This window comes from Macrobrachium rosenbergii, chromosome 56 (genome assembly GCF_040412425.1).
Source record: "Macrobrachium rosenbergii isolate ZJJX-2024 chromosome 56, ASM4041242v1, whole genome shotgun sequence".
NCBI classification, from domain to species: Eukaryota; Metazoa; Arthropoda; class Malacostraca; order Decapoda; family Palaemonidae; genus Macrobrachium; species Macrobrachium rosenbergii.
Window position 1 is genome coordinate 76,964,402 of NC_089796.1, and position 27,797 is coordinate 76,992,198.

Here is a 27,797-nt window from a genome sequence, read left to right on the forward strand (position 1 = left end):
AAGCATCCAAAATACTATAAGAAACTGCCATTCTCGCCAAATACCCGCCAAATATACCTATAACTTAGTTCTACCATTTTCTTAATTTCAAAACTTTATATTTCAAGTTTCGTTGTCACATCGTGGTTTCATTCATTTATTGCCTCCCATACTCCTGCATGAAAGCTTCTGGTACAATGTTTCTGTTGGGCTTTTACATATTTCGGGTTTTCATTATACTCGTAGCCTAGAGGGTGGCGTGATCGCAAGAGCTGAATGCTTTTTCCCCCGTGGATTCAATCTTTATGAATTTTACTTTGTTGAGAAACCTATCCTGTTTTTCAGTCAATAATCCGGTGTACTCATTCAGTGACATTTTTCAGTTGGAACTCATAAGCTTCTCACTGCCATCACTGTTTAACCCCGCTGTTATTTTGATATTAAGGTTGTTCTGAGGATCGCTTTTGACCCTTAAACTGTTTTATATTTCAGTTTTTTCTTCTGTTGCATCATTTCTGCCTTTAGGTTGCGTTATCCAGCCCTATGGGAACTGATAGTCAGCTAAGTGATCTGGTTAAACTGTTTTAATAATAATAGGTTGTGTTGTTCATTGTATAATGTTTTATCTAACGTTTTTTAATAGTATTTTTGTATGGACATGTCTAAATTGTTTTTAATTAGTACCCACACTGGTTGAAGATGAAGTTTCTCCCGTACACTCATGACACACTGGTTGACAGCCTGGTAAAATTAATTTTTTTCCTGTTCGGTCAGTCGGTTAAGAAGTCTGTGGCGACTGATGGGAACTTACGGTAGAAAGAGTTTTTCTAAATGATCTCTGTATCCGAATTTAGAAAACAATCTTAAGCTTGTCTTTTAATAAAATTTTTTTTAATACAATTCTATGAAAGGAACAAACTAAATGACTACTGTAGTACTATAGAAGAGCTGCAGTTGCATTATAGCTTTCCGAATGTTGAACGGTTAGAAAATTTCCTTATATGGCTGCTTAAAATTCGGCAGTCTGTGGACGTGAACTTTTTTGAGGGTTCCATACATTTAAAAAATACTTCGGGTAGCCTAAGTAGCCCTGTCAATCTTTATATTCTAAGTGACAGGTTTACTTGCCTATAATATGCAGTAGTTATTTACTCTTTACTAGGCAACTTTGATAAATCACCCAGAGGATTCTACGCTGACAACTAACCAGTAGTTTTGAATCTAAATCTATATCCATGTACGTTCCAAAATTAATTTTGAGTGATCTCTTACATTTAGAGAAATTACAGTACTTACATCCCAGAGGCTGACCCCAGAACCATACAGCATTTTGAACATTACATCCCAACACAACACTAGTAGATTATGAAGTATTTTGTAATCCCAAGTGCTTTCTTTCAACAGAACACAATGAAGCATAGCAAGGGAACCATAGTTCAGCATGGAGAAACAATGGCCCTCTTGATTGTGATTTTATCTAGCCCTTCAGTTACACAAAGGGCCTTTTTCAACAAACGAGGGACAGCTGCTTACACTGGAAGTGAAGTATCTGGAGAGATTATAGTTTCACTAGATAGTCATTACTGCAAAATTCAAACTGATAAGGTACAGTGCAGCTACAATAAAACTGACAAGGTAAGAGCAAGGTCAAGGAATTTTGATGCTGTCAGGGTTATAGATACTAAAATTCATTTTATATTGTTACACCAACAAACCACAAATTTTGCAATGTACTGTAGCAGCAATATTCATGCATTAGTCTAGTTATAGAGGAGATGTCTAATGTAGTAGACTTGAGGTGTTATATAACATTTATAATTTACAATAAATCTACCTTCCTGTGATTAAAGTTAGGTTACTAATTCATGAAGCTTGATGCTTTAGTTGGTGGTGGTTCCAGCAGAGATTACGCTACCTGATTTAGTGCCAGAACTTCAGATTCATCAAGCAAAAACAGTCCACATTTACCCAAACTGTGTACCTTGGATTACTGCTATAGGAGTAGGCCTCCTAACTACTCTGCCCCGCAAGGTAAATCATCAGAGATTGGCCTTGAAGACATATACTTAACAGCTCTGTAGAATGCTCTGAAAGGTTGCATAAAACATACTTTATGAATAAGCATTCAAGGTCAAGCACTTAATTTTCACTGACATTAGTACTGTATGACCTGTTCACTGAATTTGTTGTTAACGTTTTTTCAACTTTTACTGCGTTGTCAAATTTTTATAGAGAGATTGAATTATTTCTTGTTAAACTCTTCTAAGATAATACTGTAAGTATTTTGGTAAAGTTTTCCCAGCTTTGGTTTATTCTTCCAAAACTTTCACATAATGAATTTATTTTTATATGCTAAATAGTCTCTTATGTTTACCAGGGTTTCATGGCAGAAAGGAGGCATTGTGGATTTTGGCTTCAGATGTATAGATCAAAGGCTGATCTGATTTCTCAAGGATTAAAACATTTGAGTATAGTTGACAGTAATGTAAATACAATAAATCTGAGTCACCTGGAAAATTTCAGTGCTGGTAACTCTTCTATTGTGAGTGTTGAAGGTGTTACTTGGGAAGGCAGTATTTCGTACATCACAAATACTACTATCCTTAGAGCAAGTAATATGATTTGTCGAAGCAACTGGACAGTTAGTAAGAGCCACATCGATGTTGTGACCACTGATGGAATTTCATTTGAGGGATCATCATTGTTCATAGTAAACTCTGTTATCGCCCGCATAGCATTCCACGGTATAAGAATTTATACTGGTGTTGTAAGTTTGACTAATGTCACTATTGAAAAGGTGGAGTCCTCAGGAATTCTTCTAAGTAGTCCACGCGTTCATTTAGTTCTAACTAATGTGACTGTTAATGCTGCTCAAACTGATTTTATTAATGTGCTAGGTAGGTCGAGAATCTCGCTTCACAACGTAACTGTAAATGGAACTTCTTTGGATATCGTGTCCGAGTACATCAAGTTTGAAGATGAATTCATTCCTCGTGACATGAGCTCTGACATCGATGAGAAAACCAAAAGCTGTACCTTTGATATTACAAGAATCACATGTGATTTCTTCCATTTCAATGAGGTAGGTTTCACATCAATGGAATAATGAAACAAGTAGGATTTGTTACAGCAAAATTTAACAGATTTTCTGGATGCCCTCACTTATACAGTAATGCATGTAAATTTAGGTTTTAATTTCATTAAAATATAAAAAAAAAAAATTTAAATAGGTGGGTGTAATTAACAGTATAAATGTTTTTCCAGACTCTAGTTTTCATGCTGATGAAAATGATCGATATGCGGAGATTAAGAATGCAGTCTCCATAGAAATTCTTACGGTATTTTGTAACCTGGAATTGCACTTGGAGAATGTAACTGCAGTCATTCCACAGCCACTAAGTAGGCATAACCTTGACTGGAGTAAGTGTAACTTGACAGTGTCAATCTCACATTCCATCATAAAGGAGCTTGCTATTGGATATATTTCAACACTTACTCTCATCAATACTACATTGGAATTGCTGCACAATACTATAGTGAATGACCTCATAATTGAAGATTCTACTGTTTTTAAAGCCTACAACTTAAATATAACTGGTTCAGGGAGCACTTGGAATGGATTTCATATCTTGAGTGCATACAATACAACACTTAATGGTCCTGTTAAAGCAAATGATATCCCCATTCTGGCCACTGTAAGTATATGTGCAAGGTTTTTATGTCAAAATAAACACTATAAATTCGTAAAATTACTTTTGATACTAGAAGTGAGAAAAACTTGGGCCATCAAGTAGTATAGAATGTAGATATTAGTTACATGGTAGGTTTGAAATGCGAAGATGTATGGAATCCTCAGTGAAAACAAAGTTGTAAAGAAGTAAGGCAAAACAAATCTAAACATGCATGTTTTGTTTAATATAATTATTACCTTCAATGCTGTGTGATGCCAAGGGCCTCTTTAGAATTTCTGCCTCTCAGGTCTTACCAAAGCTTCTCACTTATAATTCTCCTGATCTTCAGTTCCTGTCTCTTAGTTCTCATCCAAGTAAGTCTGGGTTTTCTAATTCATGTTTTATCCTAAGATCAGCAGTATCTTCAGAATGTAGTTTTAGTGCCATAATCATGATTCATGCCTAATAAGAATATAGATTGTATAAGACTAATATATAATCTTTTGTCTGCAGTTTATGTATTGGAGTTTTAAATCTTATTCAGTCTGTTCACTGTTCGGATTTGTTTTTTTAATATACATTATGCAGTAGATACATATATTATGAAATGAATTAGGATCATGATGATGAAATAAAGTAACCTTATTTCCCCGAGTACAGTACAGTATCTTGAAATTTTTGGGTTACTGTATATGAAGTTCCACTGATAATTTTTGTATGAGGATAATCTTTAAAACCAGGTATTTTTGTGGTTTGCTTAAATGTCAATCCTAAAAGGTTATCAGTAACAGGGTACAACTCTCCTTGAGCTTGTAGCTATAGTCGAAGCTCTATAAATTTTAAGGAGAGTTCAGGGGAATTATTTTACAGTGAATCAATTAAAATGAAATCTTTATCTGTATATAATCATAACATCTATTAATGCACCTTTCAGTTGAAAAAGGAGTCCCTTGTCATCGACCATGCTAATGCTACAACAGAGATCTCGAAGCTTCGGGTTCTTACTTTGTCAACTAAGGCAATCTGGATTAGACAGGGCTCTTTGGTCATAAGTGATTTTGAATCTTTGGTCCTATTTGAAGGTGCTATCTACTTAGAAGAGGGAGCTTCACTACACATACACTTTGAAAAAGAGCCATTGATTTTGCATGCTTCCATATCTGTAGCAACAAAAGATCAGGTAAAGTAATATTTTGATAGTCTGCAAGCTATGCGTTAAAGCTTTAATGTCATACAGAACATGAACAATAGATCTCATTGTGGAATGAATTTTTAAAATCTACAGTAATTATTATACCCTGTTTCCTCCTTTGAGTTTGGATACATACAGGCTACCTATTGGATGTGCATAAGGACACAAGACTATCTGCTCTAACTATTCTTTTGAAGAACCAGTTATGTTTTGTTCCCATTTGCTAGTTATGAAGAGTTGGTGAATCTAATAGGTAGAATGATGGCTTTCTGGGCAAGTTCTGAATCTGTGTTATCACCTGTGAAATAAGTCAATGTAGGCATTAGGTCAGCTTAAGCTATGCACATACAAATGGTGGTAGAATTGGCTAATTACCAGTTAAAGCCTACAGCAGGTTTGTTTGTATACTTAAAAAGAAAACTATTATTGCTGTTTGTGGAATGGTGAAAGAAACAAAATTTAGGAAATTCTTACATTGCCCAAACAAGTCATTTACTTGAGCTTAGGCAGTGTAGTATATTCACTGAAATACAGTTGTAGTAATCACATTTGTTAAAGGATATAAACTTTAACAGAGCATGGAATAAAATAACTGTACAGTACAAACACAAGAAAGAGGGGGTTAAAGAGGCACATTCATGCAGTTGCTTACAGAGCCTGCAGATCATATGTACAGTTCTGGTGCTGGTCATAGAGCTGGTCCCAAGTCTGAGTGGCCATTAAACAGGTATGTTGTTAGGTAAGGAGTATCTGTGCTACCTGACCTGTGTATATACTGTATTTTTAACTAATTGCAGTACAGTACTGTAATCATATTCAGCTTTATTTGCTATCACCATAATCTCTGGCAAAGAGGGTACTTGATCACCAGGCTTCTTCTCCACTCTGTACACTTTTGCTTGCTGCTCAGTTTCCTGCACAGGGGCTGCATGCTTTGTTGTTGATTATACACAGGCCCTTTTGTAATTGTCCACTGCAGTTCTGACTCTTGAATGAGCACTGACTCTTGAATAGGCACCAACCCATGCTCAGACTTACATTAGAGCTGTGTTTCTCATTCTTTGGTTGATCACTGGTTATCTTGAAGAAAGGTAATGGCTCATTCCCCTTGTGTTTTTTACTAGATTACTACTTTTAAACTGTATACTTCCTAAGAAACCTCTTTCAGTCCCAAGATCATACCTCCTGAAGAAATGGTTATTTCAACTAGATTTAAGGATGTTTCCCTACTTTTCTCTTCAATCCTGGGTGGTCTTGTTAGGAGATGTTAGGTAAATCCTGATATTTTTGAAGCAGATATTTCTGTTGTTTTAATTTTATTTAATTTATTACATCACTCAATGACATTAATTTTTATGACATCATTCATATTTTTTATTGGTAAATTTATTAATCATTCCTTCAGAATTCATAACTTAACATAATTTTCTTTCCATTACAGGATTTTGGCCTAATTACTTATGTGACCAGAATATCATACATCCATCCAATCACCTCTTGTTAGGAGATACTTTCCCAGTTGTTTCTCAGTATTGAGAATAGTGATTTATGAATTAATTAGACACAGATACTTAAGGATTTTTGTGTTTCTGAAACACTCCAGCCTTTACTTCCTTCGCCTTATTCTGTCTGGTACTTATAGCCTTCTCTTGTCAAGAAGCCAGTGCTCTGATCCTCAGAAGACCAGATGACTTGGGGCATTCCCTAAGAAGGCATCAGCAGCAGCGAATTGCTGTTATGTGTCTGTCTAATGCCCTGATTTGTTCTCTGTTTGCAGTCAGTTCAAAAGGCTTGCGGGCTCAGGCTCTCCCTGTTTACTATTCTTTTGATGAGTTCCCTTGTCCTCCAGGAGTGGATCAATCAGAGTCGGCTTCATCTCTGGAGAGTAAGGTGTATGTACTTTTGGTTAGCTCTTTGTTTAGCCAAGTCATAGGCAGTATTTGCTACCCAACATTATGTACCATATACAATCTGTCTGGGACAGGTTGGCATGAGTGTTGGCTTAAAGGAGGCTGATCTTCATTGCAAGGATCATCAGCTTTTTTTTTTTTTTTTTAGGTCAGCCTTAGCACCTCCCCTTGTGACCTTGCCCATTTGAGCATACAGGATTTTTAGAAATGGAGCACACCTTCATCCCACTTACTGTACAGTAGCGCACAAATTTTGGTGTTGCGTGTAACCCTGTCCAGTTGGAATTTTGGTTGTGAAGTTATGAGACTGACAGGCTTCCTTCCTCATTCTGATTAAGACACCTTTGAGCCCCCAGTCTCCCTGTTCTATAGCCTTATGGCAGTTGCTCAGGCTGTTGTGTAGCTTTCCCAGGTACCTATAGTTCATGGTCAGTTTTAGGTTGGCAAAGATACCCTGAGATGTTTGTGCCGTTTTGGTGGATGCAGGTGAACTGCATAGTTGGGCACCTTTGTGAAGACTAGGGAGGGGGAAAAAGAGCTATGTGCACTCTCTGTCCTTACTTGAACAAGAGGGTGTTGGAGAGCACTGTCATTTAACCTGAATGATGTTGCCACCAACTGACCTTGATATTGTCATCTCCAAATAGTTTATCCGTGTGGGTCAAACTTTGGCGCAGGTTCCTATCAGCCTTTTGCATCAAATTCATTTCCCTGCTAATGCACTTGACCTTGGAGCTATCTTTATGGGTGGTGATGGACCATTTCCCTAGCCTCTTGCCTTTGGCTCTGGCTGTAGAGGACACTGCAGAGGTTCATAAGCCTTATACTCCAGAATGTTGCCAATCTGTACAGTAAGACAAAACCTTCCCACCTAGTGAGTGTATCTCCATATAAAAGATTTTAAAGCAATTGGCAAATTAAAGGCAATTTGCATTTTTCTTAGGAAGTAAGAATGAAATTTACCATAATTCCACCCCTAACCATCCCTACATTTGTCCAAGTTTGTAAAAGGATAAGTGGGGTGGACAGTTTGGGGAATTAACAGTAATTTATTACCATGTTAACATGTTCCAGTAACCTAACCAGATCTGGCAGCATGAATGTTTGTATAAAAGACTTTAGGTTGTGTATTTAGGAAAAAGATGAATTATCTTCAATACAGTATAAAGTTTTTAGAAATTCCTGTGTTATATTGTTCACTATCATAATAAGCTGCTCTGCAGGTTAATCAAATTGTAAAGCATTGGTATTAATCTTGGAGGCTTGTTAATTATCATTATTTTTGTTTGGAATTGCAGGTGGCATTGAAAGGCCTGTCCAAGCAGGCGCAAGTCAGTATAATACATGTAAGGAGAATAGGTGCTTTGCCGACTGAAGGATCGAATCTTACTGTTTCTGATGTGCACCACTCTCCCTTCTGCAGGTCAAGTAGAAGCTTTTTCCTTGCAGTTATAGAATGTGATTTTTTGTCAGTACCAAACGTAAGTTTATTTAATGTTTTGATTCTTATGTAAAATTTTAAGTGCTGACAAGGAATTGTTTTAAAGGTTTAACTGAAAACTTTAGTCAAGTAAACTTTAAACAAATAGGGAAAAGTTTGAGTGAATTTAAAATACAGACCATTGTTTTACCAGAACCTATAGCTTTAGTACAAAGTTATGTCTGGAACTGTACCTTTATAATGATTATCTCCTTGAGAATGCCCCTAAATGACACACAAGCCAGTTTTGTTTCTTCTCTTAGTACATATACGTAAAGCTTTACTTTTGGGGGCGGATGTCTTCATTGCAACATTTTATTTTTCACAGTTTGTCTTGATACTTCTTCCATTTATTATACAGTATAGTGTTTGTGTTTATCATGGATCCTCTCATTGGCACTTCTTGGCTAGTGCCCACAAATTTTACAGCATTGTGCGCTCGTGGTGGACCTGTAGTTACTTAAAATACTGGTACAGTATGTTGAACTCTGAGGTTTTTGTAAAAACTGGTTTGGTCACTTGAAACATAAGTATTGTCAATAACCTGTGTTTTCTCTAATCAAACCTGTTTCAGTTAGATTCACTTTGAAATTTATCTTCTTTGGTGTGGAAGGTATATGGTACTATCGAGAAATATGGAATTCTGAAGAAGTTGCTTTATTGTGGTTTTCTTTAACCAAGGTGTTCCACAGAGTAGTGTGTTAGTGTCATACGTTTTGCCCTTATTGTCAGTGGTGAAGCGACTATCGTGATTAGTGAGGTCTTTAATACATTGATTGTAGATGACCTGTCAGTGTCCTTTGCTGCCTCTTGAATGGCAGTAGCAAAAGGAAACTATACAAAACAATAAAATTGTAAGTTGGGCAGAGAAGCAAGGTTTTAAGAGTCTCTTAAATATTGTAAAATGTTTTTGCTTATACATTAGCTGCTTTTGTTTTCTCTAGTGAATTACATTAGAAACATTAAGATCTTAATTGCTCTTAGTTGAATGCTTTGGCCAAGTTTTTTCTGCCATACAGTATTTTTAAAACATTACTTACATGGATATATTTAATTTGTCTTCCAAAATTTGGTAGGGGTGTTCTTATATACCTTTAAATACATTATTTCAGTCACTCATACTACATGCCCCTTTACTTCACACTACACCATCTTGGGAGGTAATCTTTTGTCAAATTCTGAAGTTATTTTAGTGGTGTTAAGAAGGACAATTCTGGGGAGGCAATAGGAATCTTGTTTTCAGAATTTACATCAAAGCATGTAAATAACGTATTAATTTTTATTAATGGCTTCCCAGTCTAATGCCCTGTAGATATAAAATTTTTATTTATTGTAAAGTGGCACTTCCTAATATAGCATTAAACTTAACTAATGTCATTTTAACTGCATTGCATTAGAGCATATCCCAATTTTGTACCCTTTCTGAGAGAATACAAATTAATTTTGTTTGCATCTTGTTCATGGTAATTAACAGGCATGAAAAGGCAGATCAACTAGGTAAGTTGGCAGTTGTGTTGTACCATATCATGACTATCTCCATGGAACAGTTGAATGATGTAGGTCCCAGCGGAATTGAAGAAATTGCTCCCAAACATTCATCCATGAAAATACAGTATATATTTTAATGCCAAGGAAGTGGGAGGTTGTACTCATGCTATCTTAGCCATTGACAGCTGACCTGTTTGTTATCTGGTGGATGGGGAAATAAACGTTTGTATGATACGTAATTGCCTGGTCCTGCAGACTGTAAAGTACACGCTGGTCAAATACAGGTCTCCACAAACTGATAGATGGCTTTCTCATGCACAGTATGGACGTAGCTGGCACTTTGCAAGGCCAGAAGTTTAGAAGGTATTATTTTAAAGGATTTGTAGTTTTATAACGACTGGTCTTTTGGAAAACTAGACGATTAAATGCAGTATTTCATTTTTACCATAATGATGTTGCAGTAGCTAGTCTCTTAAATGCTTTTGTGTGTCATTTTGAGGTTTTCATGCCCAATGAAGAATACTGAAGTGCTGAAAACTATATTAAAAGTGAGCATGGTTGTATTCACATCTTGCCTTTGATATGGCATTGGTTTTAAGGAAACAAATATTTATTTAAAATTGTACCGTGGGCTAATTCAATAAGAGTAGAGGAATGCAAGTTAAATTCTGATTGAACTACATGCTAGGAGGATTTAATATTTATTGTATTGGTTTCATCTATCCAATCTAAAATTTCAAGTTAGCTGACAAAGAACACTGGGACTTTGTGATTTGCAATGTCATAAATCCTGGTTATTTTAAAAATTTGTGCACTAAGAGGCATACAACAGTTGGTTTCATCTATCCAGTCTAAAATTTCAAGTTAGCTGACAAAGAACCCTGGGACTTTGTGATTTGCAACGTCATAAATCCTGGTTATTTTAAAAATTTGTGCAATAAGAGGCATACAACAGTTGGTTTCATCTATCCAGTCTAAAATTTCTAGTTAGCTGACTAAGAACACTGGCACTTTGTGATTTGCAATGTCATAAATCCTGGTTATTTTAAAAATTTGTGCAATAAGAGGCATACAACAGGATGCTGGTTATGTGTGACATACCTGCCTAACTCATAGATATCTGATGGCTGGTGATTAGGGAATTAGTGATAATTGTTTCGTTCCCATGACTGCAAGGCATTTGATAGATGAATGACCGTCTTTGGGATCTTAGAATACAGTGTCTCAGAGGCTTGAGGTGGGAATGCCAGGTATATCCTTGGCAGGATTCTTGGAGAGAATGTAGTATATGATGCCAGTGGTATGTTTGGATTTATTTCAGTAGCTGATCTTCTGCAAAGATTAAATTGGTCATGTTTTTTATCCCTTTTTGTGATTTTGTTGTTTCTAGCACATCAAATCTGTTGCAATGCTAGGGAAGCTCAAATCAGCCTGAAATCTGCAAGCCAAGATTGAATAAGCTCTCAATTATTTTTACCCCCTTTGAAGGCAGAATTGTTTTGCTTTTGAATGTCTGTTTTCATGATTGTCATGACACCATGTATCTTGTTAATTATGCTTGCAGAATGCGATTGTAATTTTTTTTTGTAGTGTTTGGTAATGTAAGTAATTTTGCAGTACTGTACATCTATTTTTAGCAAGAACATCTGCAAGCTTAGCAGGAGAAAGCATAAAAACTATGTTTTATAGCACTATAAAATTCACAGGCAGCTGTAGAAGTTGATATTAAAAATAGTGTTGGATTTACTGTCGAAGTTTCTTCAGCAGCTTTTGTGAAATTGTACCCATCGTGTGTGTCAAAGGTAAGCTTTTGTAGTCTTCCCAGTTTTCAAGTCATAAAAGGATATTTACATGCCAGTTTTTTATGCTAAAAAATCTTGCTATAGTCTCTTGATAATTTAATGGTAAACAATTTCATAGCTTTTTACAAACTGTATGATCTTGTATATGTGCATAAAATAGTTGTCATGGCTTGAAATAATACAAGTGCAAAAATAAATTTTAAAGAGAAAACTTGATTAGACTGTAAACTAAGTATGGAAAGGTTGTTTTATTCCATGATGGCACAGATAGTTTTGGCCAACGTCACTAAAGCCACAACAATTGATAGTGAAGACAAGTGTGAAACATGGCTGGAGGCAGTTGGAGTCAATTTCACTAATATAACTTCAGGAGTCAATGATGTTTCCTTGAAAGACTGCTTTGTGGAAATGTTTTCTTTGGACCGTGCAGTTCGAGACATTGATCTTGAGAACACCCATGTTGAGAAGATGGTTGGCATTCACTGGACTGAGTATGAGGGCATATTCAACAATAGCTACCTAGGAACTGTAGAAGACATAATTGTATCTAGTCACATGACAATGTTTGTCACTACAATAAACCAAATTCATCCCAGAGGTATCACAGTTCTTGGGTATGGAGTAATATCCGGTTGCAACATCAATGAAATCGCTCCTGAAGGAATCATGGTGTTAGGAAAGCTACGCATAGAAAATACTACAGTGGGAAGCATATCTAGAAAGGGAATTGTTGTTCAAGATGGCATTCTTTTCTTGTCTAATGTTAACTTTGCACTATCAGAGGAGTTAAGTATAGTGGCAACAGCAAATGGTGCAGTTGCTATGAAAAATGTTACAGTAGCCGGCAAGAGAATTTATTGGCATGGTTACTTAACCGACAGTTTAAAGAAACATGAGTTTTCTGCAGCATTTTTGAACAAATTCAGTAATATGGAACCTAATGTGTCGTTAATTTCCAAAGGTAGTCATCTTGGTTCTTCCCAATCAGAAACTTCACATGCAATTCAAACAGAATCATTTATTTCCTCGATGTCGAAAACAGCACCGATAAATGTGAATGGGTATTCTTCAGCTGCATCTGAACAAGTGATATCATCGCTGCTATCTTGGAAAAGTGCTGCTATAATATTGGCTGTTATTACATTGCTGCTAATTGGGTGCTGTGCTCTTCTCATCATCAGATTAGTCCAGTAAGTTTTCTAAAGGTCTCATTTTGTGGCTTTTAATTACATTTTTCTTCTTTTTTTTATGTTGTAATCTGATAATTCCAATTGTAAGTGTTCTCTTAAAAGCCCACATGAATAAGAAAACAAAACTGCAGCACTCCGGAGATAAGCTAGACATCTTTTGTATTTAGGATTTAGGAAATAAAAGGGATAAGCGAGTATGGGTTTGGAGGCTTCAGTTTAAATAAATGAATCTTGGAAATTACTGAGCTGTGCACCCTAACATCTTAGAGAATAGAGGGGTGTCTGGAAACATGCGTTTAGGTGTCAGAGTCAGTAGACAGGCAGACTGATAGCCACTGTAAAAGTAATATACAAAAGACTAGGAACATGAATCGAGGGCAGATAGAAAGCCACTGTAAAAGTAATATACAAAAGACTAGGAACATGAATCGAGGGCAGATAGAAATAATGCAAACATAAATAATGAAAAGGTTTGAGCAAGACATGTTTTATATTTCAAAGTAAGTCTGATTTCATTAGGTTCCAGCAAATGGGTGTGGTTGGAAATGAAGGGGTTTAACTACCAAAGCGAGCAGCTCAATTACTTACAGGAGCCACCAAACTGTGTGGAATTTACGTAAATTTCAGCTTGTCAGTTCATGTCAACTGCATTGAAACCAGACAAATGAAAATATTGCGACATGACGTACCACTTAAAAGTCTTATAAGGAGCAATTTGCAAAGGCCAAATTTGCTTTACATAACTACTAAATGACGGGACTACCAGCCACATGTAATGACAGGTTACAATGCATTTGGTGGTTGAATGCTCCAGTCTTGGAACTTTTAAAAATAAACTAATCTCCGAGATCAATGATCTGGATGGCAAGTACATCTTACCGAGTTTTTTGGATGGATATTTATAGATAATATTATGCTGGTATCATTTATATATGTTAATGTCTTTTGCAGTAAATTAAATGTTTTGGCTTTATTGAAAGACATGTAAATCTAATTTACTAGTGCTGGCATACAAGATATTTTATTGTGCATTTTCAATTATGTAACCTTGAATGTTAGTAGCACTATAGACAATGCTGTGCTGTTGGAAAGGACAGCAGCAGTATTGTAAGGAAATGAGGCGTGACTGGAAATTATACGAAATGTGAAGGCAGCTATCTTTACAAAATCTTTTCAAATTTGGGGGATGTAATTTACTTAAATGGTTGTCACCCCTTTAATTTGTAATTTTCGGTATTTCTGGAGTGATGGAATCTGGTATTGCTATGGGTTGTGCAGGTATTTCACACGAATGCAATGATAAGCATCATTTTGTCATTGAGGCTACAACTCTGTAGTAATACCTCACTTGCGCCACTTAACTTTCAGCAGCAAGTAATTTGCAATCCTGACTTGGTCCTTTGCCCAAGATTAGCTCAAGTTATGACCTGTCCCCATGAAACAAATATTTTAAAGCATTTCTGGATATTGAAGTATACTTTGTTGGTAGTTCACAGGATTTCTGGGATGACTTTGTATACAGCATATTCCATTGAGAAAAGTGTCTGCTAGATAACCCTGACAAGATTGTCATGAAGGTTCTGTTTTGTAATTAAATTTAATGTGATACAAGCGACCTGTGATGTATTACCTTGCGTTAAAATAATTGCCATTAATACAGTATCATGCACTGAAATTTGTGACATTTGATGAAATAGCATAAAATCAGCTTAAAGCCTCTTCTCCATTTCAGGTGCAGCAAAATCCCAGTATTCTCATCAGCCTTTTGGAAGAAAAAAGATGAACAAGTAACCTTGCTTAGGGAAAAGCAGCCTTCCTCTAATGCCATAGAACTTTCTTCACATACTGGTTAAGTCGAGCCCACTGGTACAGATAAGTAACAGTTCACCATCACTGATTCTTATTTCATTTTTCTAGTTAATTGTCGGTATACTGATGAGTGATAAAGTTCATTGGACATTTTGAAAAATCGGTTTTCCTTTAGGTCTGTGACCACAGAGGGTTGAGCTACTGGTTAGCTGCCTTGCAAACCTGAACTTAACCAAAATATGTTAATTGAAAAATTTTTTTATGACGATTAGACTACCGAGGTCATAATGTTGCTTGGGGTAAATAAGGGGAAGTGCTAGTTAAACTAAGATAACAGCAAACAAATATACCATGAAATGAAGAGGGTAATGTACCAGCAGTTATCATGTCATTGACCTTGAAAAAACAATGTGTAGAAATACAGCCTAAAGCATATGGATATCTTTTATTTAAAATTCATAAAATTAACCTATGTTAACACATTACAATAACTGTACTATTATGAACTGAATGTATTTTAGTAATGTCAGGTCTATAGTACACATCATTTGTCATTCACAACCAAGTATTCTGAATAAACATTTAATACATCATTTCAATATATATAAATCTGTAAAAAAATAAAACAAACTTTTTAGTGGAAATACATGGTAGCTTCAAACTGAGAAAAAATCAATTACCAAAAATATATTAAAATCATATAGACAAATCTATAACTGAACATAAAAGGGATAATTTGAAAAACTTATGTAAAGACGTCAAAATCCTATACATAACATACGAGAACAATCGGTTATCCTTTGAAATTCTTGTGCCAGAATTTGTACACTTATGATGAGTTTAAATGAGGCCAGCCCTATGAAAGTTAAGTATTTTAACTCGGTGGTCTGGTTAAACGATTTAAGATTAATACTTAAAATTCCAACCCAGCAATCAATAAAGAATGTGCTACTAAACTGGAATGTTTGACAAATCAATAATGTCTTGTTCAGTGCAAACAGCATGATAACTGAAAAATTTTGTACAGCTAAACTGTCCCTAAGCTACTCACCACACCAGTGCTAATACTGCCCTCTCATATTAAATAACCCTTGGCACTTAGTTAAGTTACTTGTAGAAATATGAAATATTTTAACTGGAACTATGACCACCATATTTATATATACATTCATAATCACAGCACCAATTTACATATAAAAGGTACTGCACTTTATACTCAAGAACCACAAAGAGCATTGTTTTCATTGTTTTGTAAGTCCTTAGCTATTTTAAGCTTGGCTTTATTGATGCTGCATGGTTATGTATAATTTTTCCTTTCAACATTTTATTAGGCCTGCATATATAAGACTTATAAAGACGAAGTTGAAAACTTATAAAATAAGATAAAAGGACTCGTAAAATAAAATTTGGAATGCTAAATGTTACCTTGTAAAAGTAAGAAACACATAATACATATATATAGCCTCCCTCACATGTTTTTCTTAACCACTGAGGTTGATAACCAGTTTTATCACTTACTGTACTAAGGAATTAAGTTTTGTTTATTGTAAAATCATAGAAAACCATTCTAACAAAAAAAAAAAAAAAAATTTTTTTTCAAATACACAGGTTTTTGAATAGGTATAGTTGCTCTAGGTAATGTAACTGCTTCTAACTTACAAAATTGTTCCCCCTATACCTTGCTGATGCAGCAAGGCAGTGTATGTATGGTTCATAGAAAGCATAAGCCACGACACCACAAGTCAAATTTTTGTGGAAGTTAAAAGAACTTGACTTAAATGACTAGCAGTTTATCACCTTTAATATCAAATGGGTATACTGAAACAGAGAGATTCACAAGTATGAGAAAGAGATTGTTCCATGAGGTTCCCAATATTTATCGACCGAAGTTCACCGACATTTCTTGGAAGTACAACAAAAGTTTTGAAGAGTAGTCATTTTTTACAAAGATTCAAATGTAAATCATGAAATGTACAAATAATATTTTGAGATAGTGTTGCCTCATAAAAATGTCAAATTTGATTGATATTTTCAAATTGCATATGATTTCAGAATCAAAAACTGTAATCTACCAACTCAAATTTGTGTACAGTATTAATGGTGAATAGGAGCTTGACTAAATTTATTCAGTAATATGCATTTTGGGGGGGAAAATGTTCAACTTTATCCTACCCACTTAATGCACTGTTTCACCATATTTGAAAATGTTTTGCAATACATAAATTAGTAATTTGTAATTACTATGAGTTCTAATAACTGCAATCATTTCTGAGCAGTCTGCAGAATTTTAAGATGTTAGAATTTATTTAAACATTCTGGCTCATATGCATCTGAAGTAAATTATTGTTTTCAAAATAAAAAGGAGAAATACTATTAAAATGGCGATGCAAAGCTAGTGAATAAGTTTCTACACATATAAACCAATGTGAAAAATCTGGCAACCCGAGTAGTTTACTTCGAAGGGACCCTTCAGTTAACTGAAACTACGTACTTCAAATATTTTTGGGCGCAGCAAAAGGGCTGTTAATCTTTCATTGGTACTGTAATTATTAACTGCAAACATTATTGAGTATACATACCAGAGTGAATATTATCAATGAATATGTAGAGAGTGCATTTCAGGTGAATAATTAAGCTTACAAAAGTTTGTTAAAAAGTATATGCAATAATTTTTTATACTAAAGGTATAAAACATGTCTGGGCAATGTAAACTTTTTTACTATTTGTACAACTATACATGTACTGTACCTTCGGTATGAGAATGAAAATTATTGTATAAGATAGATAAGTATACAACAGGATTTTGTGGCTGTTGCTTTCTACATGCAATTAAAATCCCCTTTTGTCTCTCGCCTAAACACTTGAATAATTGAGTGACTTAAGATTGGCATCTTGAGTTTCAGGATTATACATATTCACAAAACATTTACCATTATCACCTCAATATATACTTGGTATCGTTTGTCATCTAAAACTTCAATGCATACTAAGGATATTAAATAATTTCAATAAATAATCATATTATGAACTGGATTAGCTTAGACATGGTGGCATGATTACTGTGAACAGATTATACTAGGTTAACAATGGATGTGAGGTATCCAAAATTTACATGTACTGTAGTTTGTTAAGCTGCTTATACTTGTAATCCTACAAATGTGGTTGTTAAGTTCTATTTCAGGCAGTTTTGGAAGAAACTTAGTTAAACTCTTCATTCAGAGCTAAAATCTAAATTTCAATTTAATTGCGAAGATATGAATATAGAATATTTGGATTATCTGGTATTGTATGAATACTGCATAACCAAAAATTAAGTTTCAATTTTAATCTTGTAAGGAGAGAAAATTTAGCACCTCTGAATTAGATGTAAAATGAGAGGAAAAGTAAACTTATGCATGCTATTGTCACTAATTATTCTGTACTATAGAACTCGGCAAAACAGAGAAACTCAAGTTGAAGTGAAGTCATCAAAGGCAAGAAGTCTGGTAATGAAGTAATTTTTATTGTATTGCAATTAATATTCATCCAGATTCCAATGTTTTCAAAAATAGCTGTAGTGGTGTTATTTGAAAAAAAAAAAAAATCTCATGATCCCCAGCAAAATAGTTTGAACTTTAATATGTTCATTATGTTCCTAACATGTAATGTAGACAATATCTCCTAAGCAAACTACTGTCATCTTGCCTTATAAGTAGGTGCCCATCATCCTTGGCTACCTGGTATAAACAGTGTTTGATTCACATAGCTTTGTATGATTAAGACAATTGCCCCAAAACTTGGAATGACTGACAGTTTAATTTTTATTCGAAGATATTTATATGAAGAAAAAATGTACTCTGTGCTTTTACCACTAAGGATTTACATAATTTCTAAAATTCATAACTTACAGGGCTTCCAGTACGTACGTGCTTCTATTCATCCCTGTGCTAGATATAACAATAAAGTATTGGGGAAATGTAGTGTTAAGGCTAAAAACTGGCATCTGGTTACCTTGTGAGGGGAAAAAACTTACACTACTGTTAACCCTTCTGTACAATATACTGTTGTGTTTATATACAAAGTGAATAGGCATATTACTTGTAAACAAGGAATATTTTTAGTATAACGGCCTTAAGTGTATCTATGATAAAAACATGATCCTTTTTATATATATCACATAAAATTCTCTATAATCACATAAAATGCTGATATGATCCTATATATGATCCTATATACAGTAAAATACTTGCTAGTGCATCCCCTTCATACTTGCTGAAAGAAGTGTGGAACCTTGCAGTCCCCTAAGATACAGTATTCAGTTTTAAAGTTACTACAGTACAGTATAGCCAACATTATGAAAGGTATACTGTCTTAATAATAGGTTGCAAGATCAGTGAATAAATAGGATTCCTCTGTGAGTGAAAACATTTCTATACAGGTGCAAGACTATATAAAAGAATGCATGTTCATACATCCTGAAACCTACTAGACATTACAGTAATACCTGATACTATATGCTTTAAATCTACATGAGCTAATGTGAAGTTGTCTAATAAACTTCATTTGAATCATTACCTATGGTATAGCAATAATATGAACTAAGTATCATTCTACACTAATATGCTTGAATGCTGCCAGAATAAAAGGGATTGCAGTGGTCATGCTTAAATTTTTGTCATAAGTTTAGAAAAATACTGTACTCGAGTAAAAAAGATTTAGCATCACTAAGTACTTTTTAAAATATCTTAAAACCATTTACAAAAACTAAAACAAAAATAACTGGTCTCTTTATACATAACTACTTGCTAAAAATGGATTTATAAATGGCCTCTTCAGGCTCTCGTGGCAACTTGAGAGAATTCTTCTATGTCAGAGTCTCCTGAATCAGGTGCATCGTGATCCAAGTCTTCTGTTGCAACTTTCTCAAATCCTTGGTGCTTGTTGAGAAGGGAACCTAAGTTCAAGCCGTTTTTGTGCTTGGAAGGGATGCCGCGAATAGAAGAGCTCAGAGTTCCATTACTGAGGGTTCCCATTCGAAAACGTCCTGTTTGGAAGAATAAGAAATCTTGCAGCAAAAGTAAGTAATACACCATACATTTTTGTCAAATGAATAACTTTTTATTGACACAAACTTTCTTGAATAGTGGTCATGTTCCCTTGATTTATAATGAAAATTAGTATAACTCTTGGTGCTAATAAAAACTCAAGAATATAATACAGCAAACATTTTATTCAAATTTTATAAGCAAATCACATTGTTAATCATAAGCTGAAAAGACTTGGATACCATATTCTGAAATGGAGCTGTGAAATAAAAATCATATTTTGACTTGATAAATTTATAACTTTTGCATTGTTCCATGAACATTATAAATATAACAATTCTACTGTACTTTGTTCCAAGAATATATTTATTAAAGCTGCTGTGGTGCAATCGCATTAGCAGTTTGGGTGATGGATAGAAAGGCCTTGAAAACATTCAAGCTCACACCTGACCATATGCTACTTGCATCATAGACTGTATGTTCTCCTGAGGTGGTATGCCTTGTAAATCTCAGTTGGAGGGGTTGGGATATCAGTTTTCTACTGAAGAATTAATGCCTTGTACTAATTCATGCAGCTAAGAGTAGGGAACTTAACATAAGGCAATGATTTTAATTCAATTTTGTAATGCCACCCTATAAGGAAAATTTGTACTTAACTGGTCATTGTAAAGGTACCTTAGGGCATAGAATAAAACAAGAGTTCACATCTCTTCAACACCTGTGATTTGTAGTGCTGTAAAACCCCACACTGAAAGTATTTTTTGCTGGTGTCCTACACACTAATTTTGAAGAATTAGGGTCATACTTTGTCACCAGCTTTCTTAGGTGCTGTGTGCCTAACTCTAAATGATCTGTCACTCTATAGTTGTCAATATTTTGACATAACTGAGGTAAATCTGGTAATCATATTAGCTGCTTTAGTCCTAGTTTTATATTTTGACATTTAATATGCCTGTATTTAATTTTCTTTTCTCTTTTTCAGGCCTTAAATATACAAAATTAAAGTTCTTAAATGCAAGCTTCCAGCTGTATGCAAGGAGATTTGCCTGAAATGCCCAATTCCAAGATGTCAATTTCCCTCTTGCTACCTTGGCTTGGCTTGGACTGACAGTGAGTTCCATTAGCCTTATCTCCTTTCCTGCCTGTACTCGGCTAGGACTTTCTTGGACATTATCTGATCTTCAGTAATCTTTTTGTACAGTCAAATGGAAATTCAAAGTTTGCTTATGAGTGTTGGTCTTTGTCTTAAAAGAACTGTAATATCTTCCCCAACACACAAAAACAAAGTGCTTCATAGATCTTTGTATAAAGAAATATGCTACCTTCGTGTTCAATGAAGTGTGATCAAGTCCCTCTTCTTAATTAAGTCCGTCTCCTCACTGATCAAACAGTTTCTATCCAAACAGAAGTGAATTGAAGAAACATGTTCAGCTGGCCAAGATCTATAATAAGCTGCCAACTTGTAAGTTACCAGAATGGTGACGAGGCAACTGTAGAACCTTGTCTGCTCAGGAGAAATTCTAATGACTCCCTTTCCTTGTGTCAAGAGACCACCTCATTCATGGTATGGAACATCTTGCTGCCAGGCTGGTAAGGGTCAAAAGGAATTGGCTGGTATGTCAAGGAGATAGTCCCTCTTCTTAATTAAGTCAGTCTCCTCACTGATCAAACAGTTTCTATCCAAACAGAAGTGAATTGAAGAAACATGTTCAGCTGGCCAAGATCTATAATAAGCTGCCAACTTGTAAGTTACCAGAATGGTGACGAGGCAACTGTAGAACCTTGTCTGCTCAGGAGAAATCCCTCTAATGACTCCTTTCCTTATGTCAAGAGACCACCTCATTCATGGTATGGAACATCTTGCTGCCAGGCTGGTAAGGGTCAAAAGGAATTGGCTGGTATGTCAAGGAGATGCCTGTCTCCATGAATGAAAAATTGTATCGCTAGAAGCATCTAAAGGATCTATGACCTTGCCCATCTACTCTCAAGAGGTTCATATGTCCTGAAGGAGAGCTCCACTAGAGGGGTAAGTATTGTCTGCAATGATCCCCTCTATCCAGAGACTTAGGGTCAAAATAGCTCCTCCAGTATGAAAGGACACCCAATGCTGGTAAAGGGAGTAAGGATGCTGTCCTTGAAATAAAAGTAAACTACTGTGACTATGGGGTAAAAGGACCAGGGAACTATTAGCTGGAGTACGGTCAAGGCTTGTAATGTGACTTGTATAGTGAGGCAGGCATGGAAGACAAGGTCAAAGCTGAAGAGCTACCTGTACTGAAGATGGCAGCTTTCACAGCTTAATGCTCAACTCCACACCAAAGACTGGGAAAAGAGACCTTAATATTCTGTATTAAGGTCCACAACCACCTAAGATTCACAGCAGCAAGCTATATAGAGGCACCTCAAAGGACTGCATCCCTATTTTCTTTTTAAGATCTTTAACTGTAATATGAAGGGTCCCACTTGCAGAATGGAGGAATGATCAAGAGAGAGAATGAGATGACTAGACCTGACAACATCCTCAGCCAAAGGAAAAGAATGAGCAACAATTAAGGCATTAGCACTCATAAGGGTTCACTCTGTGGCACTGGCACTTCAAGGATTTTTATTCCAACCAGATTAATACAGCTAAATCTTATTAGAGAGACCTACATTCCAGGTTGAGGAGAAAGGAAGCCAAGGCATCTTGGACAGTGATCTCTACCATAGTGGAGTAATACAATAGCTGCTGGTTGGGCCTCTGAATTCAAACTTATGAAGGTGTGGGCTGGGAACTGTGGAACCCTCATTGGATGATGATAATCATGGCTGGTGTCACAACTGTAACTTCTGCATCTTGTCCTGTGCAGTGTATGATGCAAGGGTAAAGTTATGGATCTTCGCCAACGGATCTTCATCCTCCAACCACTGAGACCTACTGAAGATAGGTTGTAAACCCAGTAAAAAGCACCTCATCAATGGCTGTTTAGTATGAAGAGAACAGAAATCATAAGCAAATGCTTTTTCAACATGCTGCACCTCATAAATCCATGAAGAATCAAATTTGTTCCTCTTATGAGTAATCAGGGCATTTGAAAGAACAGTGAGACTAGGACGAGCCACACATACTGTCAAGCTGTTGAGAAATTCTCTAGGATAGTGGTGGAACTTGCAAACCTGCCAAGACACAAAGCCTAGTGGTCAGAAGATTAAACACTGGAACTTTTCCTCTGATGATATGTAAAGCTTGTCGCAGCAGAGCCTGGATTCCCTCACACTCATGCCTCAGGAATGATCGACAACAGCAGACTCTACCATGACTAAGAGGGATCTGAGCTACTGGCAGGATATAGAGAAAAAGTTTTGGAAATGAGAACCATTATAATTGGAGGAACTTGTGAAATGTTGCATCTCCAGGCTGCTGCTCTTGAAAAAGTGTCCTTGAGCTGCTGCAAAGCTAGGAACTAGAAGAAACTGAAAAACCTACTGTACCTTTCATCAGAGTAAAAATTGTGTAGGCAAGATGACAGCAACAGGTTGTCAGGCAAGAGAAGGAATGCAAGGCCAGGAGGACTGCAATAACAATGACAGATATACTATACAGAAAATGATGGACATTTTCCACATGACCAAGAACTAGTCTTTAACACCATAAGAAGCCTAATCCATGGCAGCAGATATTTGGACAGTAGTAGTAGTTTTGTCTCTCTTCCTCTCATGTCCTCTTCTGTTTGAGTAGTATGATAAACAGTAGTATGATAAACAGTAACTTGTTCTATAGAACAACTCCTTGGTGTAAATATTGTTGTTGCATTGCTCTCATAGTATATACTTACTGTAGTGATTTATATATACCCTTGTACCTCTGTTGAATTCATTTTACTTTCTCTATAACTTTTTTCCTTTGTACTGTACATCTTCTGTCCCTCATGTACAGGTCAGCAGCAATTGCCTCAACATACTTGTTGAGTCTGTTAGGAATGGTCAGTCATTGATTGGGTTCCTGTTTACCCAGAACAAGTAAGGGTATATCTCATCTGCAAAGGTCGCGCCTCACTCAGATTTTCTGAAGATTGATGATTTAGCTGTGGCTGAGAGGAATATCCTGTCTCAAACCCACAGCCAGATCATCAACCATCAGAAAAATCTGAGGGAGGCAAGACCTTTGCAGATGAGAAATTCTCTGCTTGTTTTGGGTAAAACAGGAAATGCAATCAACTTGTTTTGGAAGTAGACTGCATGTCCGAGGCAAATCGGCTGATCTGAACATGAGGGACACTACTAAGAGGTACAGTCCTTATAGAGGAAAGAAAATACATTCCATGCTAAAAAACAGTCAAGGAGATAAACAAAAATATGGGAAAACAGACCACATTATTTACAAAATGGAGAAGAGCAAGCAAAGCACAGACTTCACAAGAACATACACACTAATAATTTGTTTTTGTTTATTGAGTAAAACTAATGAAAATATACCCAAAGAAAGGAATGTCACACAAAGTAAAATGAATGATGGCAGCATGCATACAAGGGTACAACCACTAAGTATACTGTGGAAACAATGCAATAATACTCTTAACTCCAGAGGTTGGTCTACAGAACAAATTGGTGCAAGTAGATTTTGTTCCAGTAATGATAAGCAATACATATTGACTGATCTATGGGTTTGTAGTGAATAAATCTGTACATGAAGAAAATTTTTGGAATACATTTTTCTGGAAGTATTTTGACAGTAGTAGTTATATATAAAGCTTAATTAAAATGTTATTTCCACACACAGATTGGGTGGACAGCTGGCATAGCATGATTACTTTCCCAAAGTGAAGTCAACCATAGTTTTATTTTTTTTATCTTTATCCAATGATGGAAATTGAACAATAATTCACAATAAAATAATTTACATCAATAGTTTGTGTTTTATTAACAGGTGACATCTGCATAATTCATCATACACAAATTGAACTTGGTACCTAAATGTTACAGTACCATTGCAATGCTGTTACTATAAGAAATTTTAATAGGTTTCTTAGATACAAATTTATGAACATAACTAAAATGCCAGTTATTGAAGATTCCAGGAATACTAATATTTCAATACTAAATCTGGTTGTGTGATAGCCAAGTGGGTGATAAAATTGCATCTGGTACTCAAATTAAATTTCAGCCACAGCTAATGGTAGTTTTCTTGGGCCTTTAGACAAGAGATATCAACCAAATTTCTCCTTGTCTAAAAGATCGTATAAACATTCGAAACTCTCCTTGTCTAAAAGATCATATAACCATTCGAAACTTTTGATCCTAAAAAGGAACAAAAGTTTACTTGCAGAATGTATTTTCTTGCAATACAAAAGAACTAAGGAAATGCCACCTAGTGGTCCCTGCCAGAATTAACGACTGTTTCTTAGCTTAATACAGTATTCTCTCAACACAGATTTTTGTCAACTCAACTATTATACTTTTGACATCCAGGCTACCACATGAACCCTGAAATTACCCTGGAAGACATAAGGTACTAGAAAATAGCCATTAACTCTGGCTAATAAGCAAGTCTGCTCCACTGCTCTCATGTGCCTTTAGTCATGTTTGAGACAACCCAACGGACATGTTAAAGTTAATTAATGTACATAAGTATTGTAGTTTCTCTAGGTGAAAGAGGTCGAGCCAAAAGATGACTCTCTACACCTGGGTAGAGGATGTTAAAACATGACCGACTCCTGTCAACTTAGCTGAACTTTTTAAAAAACTACAGGCACACCCCAGGTTACATGACGGTCTGTTTTATGATTCGGTATTTGACTTTAAAATGGTGATAGCAATAATAAACATTCCATAGAAACCATATTCCTAATTCTGAAGTCTGATTTTTACTTGGGTAAGCAATATTCAGCACAATGTTCTCTTGTGAATGCTTGGAATCCTGGTAGCAGCAGCACTCCTCATCTCTCAGTTGCTAGTTTATACAACCAATAAACTGATACTGTGTTGCATATTGCCACTATATATATATATATTTTTTTGGGGGGTGCTCTGCTGTATCTTGTGTTTTTAACCATCCATCATATCCATAAGATGCCAATTTCTCCTCATGTTTCTGATAAGGAGGGAGGCAATTACTCATGAGGAGAAACTTCAGATACTTCCAAAGCATGAAGCAGCCATACCCGTAATGGCCACTGCAGAGGAACTAGCTTTTACAATTAATGACCTCAACCATCTCAAAGGATAAGAAGTAAGAAGTGAAATAGTGATACTCTGAAATCCTCAGCATTGGTAAAATCCAGTCAAAAAAAAAAAAAAAAAAAAAAAAAAAAACCGGGCTGATTGGCAAAATGGAGAAATTATTTGTTACATGTATGGCAAACTAGATACCGAAGAGTATGCTACTTAGCCTACTGATAATCCAGGCTGTGGCAAGAAATCGCTTTGAAATCCTTAAAGAGCATGCTGATGATACTACAGCAAGCCATGAGTGGTTCCAATACTTAACAAGGCATCATAATTTTCATAATGTGAAGGTCAGCAATGAAGCAGCAAGTGCTGATCAGTAAGATGCCAAAGTGTTCAATGAACAGTTGCATCAGATGGATGAAAAATATTTGCCTGAGCAAATTTAATAATGAAACAAGCTTGTTCTGGAAGTGTATCAAAGAGCACACATACAACTTGGGTTTGTTAGGATATGGTTGTTAAAATGCATTTTCTACTTACAATATTTCCGCCATTTGATAGATTTATCAGAATGTAACCCCATCGTAACTTTGGGAGCACCTGTATGCTGTCTTCACCAAAGGTGGTGCACTGTAACATCACTCATAACTTTGGCAACCAGCACAAAGAGACAGTGTGAGAAACACGAAAGTCTTTCACACGCAGTTTCCTTTACTGCAAAACAACCCAAATGCACTTACCAAGTTTCACAGCACCACAATGAACTAATGATTGCCAAATCCATAACAAGACTAGAGAAATTAAATTATCCTGATGCATACACATACTGTACATAAATAACAACATATCCTCATGATAGATAAGGATTTAGTTATTTTTCACCTTGAAACAAAAAACATATTTCATAATTACAGTGTCTGACAATATGAAGCTAATTTTTTTGCTACCTCTATTGCTCAAAAGTTTGCCATGTAAATTGTGATACTACCATAGCCTGAAGATTCATTTTAATCACAAAGCATTTAAAACTGCCATAATCAATAAAATTATAGTTAAGGTTATTACAATTCTTTTAGTAAATTAACTACTATTATAACTGAAAATAAAAAAAAATGCCAACATCACTCCTTCCTAATCGCTCTGTCATCTCTCTCCATACTAATACATTAGTTCTTTATGGTAAAAGCTATTTGACCTTCAAGTATATTTTCATTATTACAAATAAAGTGTGATTTTATATAATTTAACAAGAATGAATACTGGCAATTAAATTAATTAACAAAAGGTGGACAAAATTTAAATTTTGTGGTAAACTCCTGATATGATGTGTATGACATTCTAATGAGAAAATAATCTCTCTCTCTTGTGGTAGTGCAGTTACACCTCAATGTGGTGCATGTAGGCATTACACAGGTTCTTTGCAGCATCCTTCAGCCCTAGCTGTTCCCTTTTCATTCCTTTTACTGTACTCTGTTCATATTATCTTTCTTCCATCTGACTTACCACTCTCTCTAACAATTGCTTCATAGTGCAACTGCAAGGTTTCCCTCCAGTTATATCTTTCAAACCTTCTTACTATCAATATGCCTTTCAGTGTTGAATGACCTCATAAGTCTCAGCACTTGGCTTTTGGTCTGTGTTCCAATTCCTCTCTCTCTCTCTCTCTCTCTCTCTCTCTCTCTCTCTCTCTCCACAATAAAAATGCAAAACGGCCAAAAAAGATACCCTACCACTACTACAAAGGTGAGTTTGGCCACTGCACGCCTGCCATACAGATGTAGTGATACATACTTGCATAACCTAATGCTATATCAAACAGTCTCGACGAGCTTCATTACTGTATACAAATCAATGAGCAAACATCTCTTAACATTTTTATGGCAACTAAAAGATAACAGTAATGATATATTAACTTCAAAAAATGGAATGGAAAGAAGAGGCCTCCCAAAATATGCTAGGTGCCCAGATGAGCTAATGATATGTATGAATATGGAGTCTCCCTCTAATAACCAGGATACCATAAAGAAACAAGATCTTTCAGTTACAGATTCAATGCTTTGCTAATGTGACTGCAATATCATGTAAAATAGGCTTGTATACTGCTT

At 35.6% G+C, this 27,797-nt stretch overlaps 1 protein-coding gene and 1 pseudogene across 1 annotated transcript; one reads left to right on the forward strand and one right to left on the reverse strand.

Moving 5' to 3' along the window:
- The first annotated feature begins 678 nt into the window (after window positions 1-678).
- On the forward strand, window positions 679-14,956 carry LOC136836255 (uncharacterized). Its single transcript, XM_067100261.1, has 11 exons — window positions 679-723; window positions 1,384-1,614; window positions 1,864-2,010; window positions 2,357-3,011; window positions 3,244-3,399; window positions 3,583-3,674; window positions 4,585-4,830; window positions 8,051-8,233; window positions 11,427-11,522; window positions 11,790-12,712; window positions 14,445-14,956. The coding sequence occupies exons 1-11, from the start codon at window positions 679-681 to the stop codon at window positions 14,563-14,565; spliced, it is 2,895 nt and encodes a 964-aa protein (XP_066956362.1). The 3' UTR covers window positions 14,566-14,956.
- The window catches only part of LOC136836108 (peptidyl-glycine alpha-amidating monooxygenase B-like), a 117,382-nt pseudogene continuing 104,536 nt past the window's right edge, over window positions 14,952-27,797 (reverse strand).